This window comes from Hypoxylon trugodes (assembly GCF_022578975.1).
Source record: "Hypoxylon trugodes strain CBS 135444 unplaced genomic scaffold F4822scaffold_8, whole genome shotgun sequence".
Classification (NCBI taxonomy): domain Eukaryota; kingdom Fungi; phylum Ascomycota; class Sordariomycetes; order Xylariales; family Hypoxylaceae; genus Hypoxylon; species Hypoxylon trugodes.
This window is the reverse complement of record NW_026250023.1, coordinates 1473024-1479994: the sequence shown is the minus strand read 5'-3', so window position 1 is coordinate 1479994 and position 6971 is coordinate 1473024. Positions and strand designations below refer to the sequence as shown.

Below are 6971 nucleotides of genomic sequence, written 5' to 3'. Positions count from 1 at the left end.
ATACATATGCCGACTAGCTCAAGGGTATTACCCGAAGATAGAAGGGTGGGAAAGGCAAGACGGAAAGAATTGATTATTATCTTTCGTGTCCGCTCTTTTTCCTAACGAACAAGATATACAATGATGTTACCGCCATCAACAGATACCAACACCTGCCGTGGCTCGTCCACCGGGGATCGATCGTCATCGGATGAGAAGAAGCTACCAAGTTTCAGCAGCACCGAAATTTCAACGAAAAGTCCCCAGTACGAGCCGCATAAGGATCGCCGCCACGCATTGCTATCTTATAGTGAAATTCCAGAATGGTACCAAGACAATCCATACATCCGGCGGGGCTACCGACCGGTGCTGCAATCCGTACGGGCCTGTTTCGCTAGTTGGATGTATATACACAATGAGACGATGAACATTTATACACATCTGATCCCGGCAGCAGCGTTACTGGTCACTGGGTTAGCCTACGTTTTTGCCCGTCTACAGCAGCGTAGTAGTGGCGATGCCGGAGTTGTCGCGGCTCTGTTGCTTTCTGCAGTAGCATGCCTCGGCCTCTCGAGCGCATACCATACCCTGATGTGTCATTCGCGTCAGGTTGAAGCACTTTGGCTTCGCTTCGATTTCGTCGGGATTATCCTTTTGATCTTGGGGTCTTTCGTCTCTGGAATCTACGTCGGCTTCTGGTGTGAGACGCTGGAGAGGAAGATTTATTGGTCCATGGCAAGTAGTTGATCTATTTCTCTTGTTCTCAAGCGACCCGGAATTACACTTGAACCCCTTGGCTCCCAGCGGATAATCAAACACCAAACCTAATCAAGTTTACTCAATCGACCAATATCAAACTAACAGATTCTCACCATTCCTACAGAGTGGATCACTTGCGGCAGCATCCATCGTCATTGTGGTCGCGCCTATATTTCAAGGCCCGCGGTGGCGCACCCTACGTCTACTGACGTTTGTCTGCACAGGGCTATCCGGCCTGGCACCAATCATTCACGGGATCTGCATGTTCGGGTTCAGGCAAATGATGAAGCAATCAGGTCTAGCATATTATCTTGCCGAAGGTGGTTTATTCCTTCTTGGGGCTGTCGTGTACGGTGTAAGTTGGTTACATGCTTTCTATGTTGTACCATTTCCGTAGCCGCCGGAGTACCCCCCTCCACCTAATCGCCACAACAAAGGAAAAGCGAAAGTGGTCCAGTTACTAATGCAATCATGGCCGATCGCAGACTAGGTTCCCCGAAAGCGTTAAGCCAGGAACCTTCGATATATTCGGATCTTCTCATCAGATATTCCACGTGCTCGTGGTCATGGCTACTGTGGTCCATCTAGCCGGGGTTCTCGATGCGCTCGACTATAACTATTACAATCGACAATGCCTGCCGTGAAGGGCTCAGCATACCTGTAGTTCGCCATGGGCCTAGCTAAGCATCACGTTGCTAAATAGGTATGTTTTGCTTTTACGTTCCAGCCTTAGGGGTCGGGGCTTTTATTATGATAGAGAACTCACTTAATAGGGGAAACATAAAAGGGGTAGAGTGACGATGGTAATGAGATCATGAAAGGGCTTCCGGTCCCAATATAATAGACCGAATGCATTTAGACTATCATTTTAATTCAAATAGACATCGGCAATAATTTGGCGCGCAACGCTTTCTGAGGAACAACATTACAGAATACAGCCAATACCCAACTACAGAAGCCCAGGAATCACGACAGACCCTAAAATTCCTCAACTAAGTATTCCACACAAAATCTATCTCAATGCAAACCACTCCTACACCGTCTCAATGTCACAGCAATCTCGAGGGACCTCGTAGTGCTCTACACGAGCAAACCTGAGCAAGACTTGAGCCCAGCTTCATGTACCGGAATCCGTGATTTTCCCCTTTGATCTCGCATCGCACGATGTTAGAGCGACGATACATGAGTTAACATAGTCGTAATGGAGCTTCGTGTGCTAAGCTAGCAAATCTACCATGTGTATACCCAGTGGATGTACCAAACTTGTTGATGGAGTAAGACCTTACCCGTTAGACTTGAGATTCGAGGATATCACCACCATGTCTTCAGCGAGATATATGGGTACTAGGGTAAATAATTACTATCCTGGGCCAAATATTTCGTGGCGGCCTTCTTACTAGTTAAAAACATGGGATTCTACGATTGAGTGATTTTAATACTCAACTCACCATACCTAGGTAAAGGGACATATAAATAGATTCAGGCTAAGAGAAAATATACAAAGGTCACTACCTAGACATACAACAATATTTCTACGTTGCCTACATTATAAGCCCTGTGGGTAGTAGGATCTTTATTATCTCAAACGCACCATCTTCTCTATACCGTTGACTAAAATAGGGGCGGAATACCCAACCTCCTCAAATAGTATACCTAGTTACCAAGCTTTAAGAATATGCGATCTTTAGTCCTAAGAGTCCACAAAGAGATATTCCGTTGCCTGTGTCATGAGACCAACCATATAGAGGGTTAAGAACTCTGTTGTTGCGCAAAGAGATCGCAGGTACCTGCTACGGGAACTATCGTATACATACACAAGTACCTAGGTAGCCTCTTTGTTCCATGAGCTCCCCTGTCCCTGTATTGGCGATAAGGGGTTCTACCGATACTCCCCAAGATGTATCGCTTCATACAGCTCAACTACTTACAGCCTGGCTACACGCGATCATAGCTTCATATGATATTCTACGTATCTGAAAATACGTATAATAAATTGAGATATTTACGGAATATAACTTAACACGTTTAACCGTTGTAGTTATTTTTAATTTCAAATAAACCGTTTTTGATCAGTTATATCTATGTTACTACGCGTCATACAAAGGCAAGTTACCTCAGAAGCTGAACAGTAAGGCTTCTGGCGATCACTGTGGATGCTAAACTAAGTACATGGATGGTAGGTCTTCTATAGACATATTGTGAGTGCCTAGGTAGGTTTAAGATAGTAGATACATATTTCCATCGTCAAGACAACCGTGATGGCCACGATAATTCTAACCACAAACATACCTAATCTCATCACAATCCTAAAAATAGCTTTGTTTAGCATTACCTAGTGACCAAGGGGAGATTTATGAAACTGGGTATAGTTAAGATTATAACCTACCTAGGTATCTATTCCTTCGACGTCATAACCGTTGCGGCTCTTCGGTCAGAAAATTTGTTACCCCAGGCAAATGTCAACCCCAACCTCGCAATCGTGGGCCCATTAGCTCTGCGGGATTTTTCCGGAGTATGGAGAGAAGACCCGCAAGATACCAACGGTCACAATCCTACAATTAGCTCGGATGAACTCATATAGACACCGACAACCCAGTGAAAAGTTCCTTAGCCGTGGTACTTAGGTTCGTTCTTGTGGGTTAAAAAAAATTATAATAGAGCCCCATAGACGAGAAACGTATCTATTTTCGTTGTCCTATAGTCTGTTGTATCTTGTTTTAGGATGGAAATTGGATGGAGTCAAGAAATAGACATGCTACCTAGTATGCTATGAAAATTTCGATAGCCAGCTTACCCTAAAAGGTTGATATCCTATATCTCTAGGTTGGAATGAACATCGAATTCTACACTGTGAACGACTTAAAATAGCACTTCATTGACAAATATAAGAAGTAACCATGAGTAAATTTTTAGGCACCCCATCGACATGTCACTAATGATTGGCAATTACGATGTATCTTGTTGGTTATATTAAACACGTAGTTGGCGCTATAAACTCCATGTCCAATAATAATAAAGGTGGATAGTTATTCCCTTCGAATCATATTTGATAACCGAAATGCTATACTAAATCGTAGAGTCCGGTCCCGGACGCCGACGATGAGACTTTGTTAGCGAAACGATTGACCGCCACAGCCTTGCGTTTACGTGATGCCTTGAGGCTCCTCCCTACAGGCGGCAAAGCAGATGAATAGGCATTCTGGCCAGTTCGATCTCGGTGACGATAGGTCATTGATACCCAATGCCAAGGTAACGGACACCATACGTGGACGCATAAGAACGAGAACGATGTGCAATCTCCAGCTGCAAGAAGACGGCGTAGATGAGCGAGGCATTTTTATGCATATTGTCTTTGCCCTAGTAAATAAAACTAGGATTTCTCCGGAAATACCTGGATCGTAGAAAATCAATACCTGGTAGAACAGATTCCCCAGGTTCGTCCCCCTACCCATTAAAATATACCGAGAGTCTTGCTAATTATAAACGAATGATATGTCATTTTGTTATTTTGCTCGTCTTTGCCTTCTTTGTCATCTTGATGGTAAACTAGACGCGGATCTTGTTAAGTTATAGTTGAGTAGGTAGATTACCTCCCTGGATATGTTACGCGCCGCTGTGCAACCAACACATGGATCTTTACCGCCATGTTCCCATTTAGAATTACATAATATTACTGATAATATTTCATGTACGTCACATGTAGATGCATTCCCCTGACAACCCGTGACTCGCCCAGGAATATTGATATTACTTGCATACATGCGTCATTGCGCCTCCTTCAAACTGTGCGCGGCACAGCGACAAGAATTTTGTATACTCATCCTTTAAGGATGTGTGTTTTGACCAAAAGTTCCAACATGGCAACAAGGATGAGTGTATTCCCAACTTGCGATGCGCACATGCACGCGCTTCTACCCATGAGGGTACATGGGTACCACCAGGATTACCTAACATTAGATCGACGTCTGCAATATATCGAAATAGTATAGCTTAATTCAAGTTCATATAATTGAATAGATAATGTATAATTAATGTACAAGGGATAGCCGTAGAAATAGAAATAGGAATAGACATAAAGTTTGAGTTTGAGTTTCCGCCCCCCCACCGGTAGGTCGAAGAAACGCTTTAACTCGATCGCTACCCCGTAAGTACCAAAGTACCATAGCTAAAGACAATGCGCTGATTGGCTGCGGCGGTATATTCCCCCACCTAAGCTAACCCGGCAGGCATGTTTTGTCGCGAGGAAAAAAAAAAAGAAAAAAAGAAAAAAGCGTTCAAGGTCACACAAGGATTGACGTCATTGGCAAGCCGATCGGCGGCGCTAATCTTTAACCTTCTGGAAACTTTTAAAGTTAAGGAGGGAGAGTGTAGATCGTTTTGAAAGAGAAGAGTTACATGTAAATCTTAACGTTTTTAATAATAAAAATCCCGCTTCCATACATAGCAGCCGTAAATGGTCAAGATAGGAAGGTTTATAAATTGCCACCAACTACCGGCTCCACGGCAGAACCAGGGCTAGGATAACACCTAACATTGTTAGAATCCCTGTTTCGAAGTCACTGGTTATAAGCACTTAAAATTAAAGTAGGGAGACGGCGAGAGGGTTGCATTGGTTATATGCCGATATTTACTTAAGTGGCATTTCTACGTAAAGGAGGGAAGCATGGAGCAGGACAGGGGACTCGGTCCTTGAACCGAGAAGACTGGATATGGGGATACATAAAATAGAATTAATAACCTTACCTGAATATCCAGATAAGGTATTACTAGGGTCTGGTATGAGGTAGTTTAGTTAAGTTAAACGAAGAACCCGTTGCATCTAACAATCTTAATAAGAACATGGTTAGTTATCCACATGTTGGTTTTGAGTGCTGTCTCGATTGTGGAGACCTAACCACGCAGGCAAGGGGAATGTAGGGGTGCCTAGGTAGGGGAAACAAGGAGATGCGCACGAGCAAAAAATGGAACATGCGAAGAAGAAAGTGAAACGAAACCTCACCTCTTGTTGTCTCTGTTGGGAGAAGAGAGCACATATCGCACCTTAGTGCTGCTACACTACTTACGTACAAACCAAAACACGATCATGGCATGCGCGTATAAGGTATGTTGCAGATATCATACAATTACAGCACGAGGATGGGTCCATGATGGATCACACTATAATAAATACAGGTAAGATGAATGTATGTATGTATGTATGTAACTCTTCGTGTTTGTAAGGTGAAGTGTCCTTAGTCTTGAGTGTTGAGTTTCTAAGCTTCTTTCCATATTCGCTGTTCGGCACGCGAGCATTGGTAATGGCTTCACGGGCACGTAGGCTATTATCAATCCAAGAGCAGGGGTTTTAGAGCATCGGGAAAGGAATAAGTCTCCGCATCCTTCATTCCATTCTTCTCTCCACTCACGTCCCCAAGTAATAACCTCGAAGCCCAGAAAGGAAACGCGATGGATTAAAGAATGCGATTATATCAAAAGCAGTAAATCAGAGATGGGGCCAATCAAGTAATAATGTCGCACGCGCCGCAGAATGGAACGATGTGGAGAGGGACTAGGCCATAATTCGTTATGCGGCATGAACATGTAGGTTGGTTGAGATTTTGAGTTGGTGATCGTAGAAATGAAAGAAATAGCTAGACCAGGGTTATACGCCGTTGTCGAAATGCTTGACATACAGATTGGATAAGTTGCCGCAGGCATGCAGGAAAGAATAAACGGGATGCGTTACAGGGGATCGGTACATCGCCGATCATAAATCCCTGCAGAGCTCCTTAGCCTCACATGCTGCTTCTCCCTTACGAACCACACTTTGTTCTAACACTAATCTAGGACATGGTTGACATACAGCAGGGAATTCGGGAGACACTTGGGTAGATTGAAAAAAATTGAAAGATATTGCAATAATGTAGTGTAGTAGCTAGCTAAAGCAAACGCTCTAATTCAGTGGTATCGTATTGCTCACTGTCGAGCCACCCCCTCCAGGTCCTATTCTTTTTGCTTAACCATGTTATGCCCTGAGGCCCCGAGACATGTCGAGTCGCCCATGGCGCCGGCATTCACTGTACGTAACAAAGATATTTACGAAGCCGTAGGAATCAATATATGGAATTACCAGTGCTCTTTCGTAACCGCCCGGAGTAGCAACCGTAACTCCATCCCGCTGAGGATGCCTAATCGACAATAAAGGAAATTACTCGTTTCGAGAAGAAAAAGAACTTGAGACCGCCGTCGATCAG

General features: G+C 43.9%; 1 protein-coding gene across 1 annotated transcript; it reads left to right on the top strand.

Moving 5' to 3' along the window:
• F4822DRAFT_348442 (mPR-like GPCR protein) lies at nt 1-1713 on the top strand. The gene is made up of 4 exons (XM_051455921.1): nt 1-714; nt 863-1093; nt 1224-1441; nt 1512-1713. Exons 1-3 carry the CDS (start codon nt 121-123, stop codon nt 1380-1382), a joined length of 984 nt encoding a protein of 327 aa, XP_051311362.1. The 5' UTR covers nt 1-120; the 3' UTR covers nt 1383-1441; nt 1512-1713.
• The last annotated feature ends 5258 nt before the right edge of the window (nt 1714-6971 follow it).

Bases quoted from the DNA above. Each gene is read 5' to 3' on its own strand.
- F4822DRAFT_348442 (XM_051455921.1), top strand. From the start codon at position 121: ATGATGTTACCGCCATCAACAGATACCAACACCTGCCGTGGCTCGTCC. The intron at 715-862 runs GCAAGTAGTTGA...CCATTCCTACAG, and splicing joins GGAAGATTTATTGGTCCATG to AGTGGATCACTTGCGGCAGC. The intron at 1,094-1,223 runs GTAAGTTGGTTA...GGCCGATCGCAG, and splicing joins TTGGGGCTGTCGTGTACGGT to ACTAGGTTCCCCGAAAGCGT.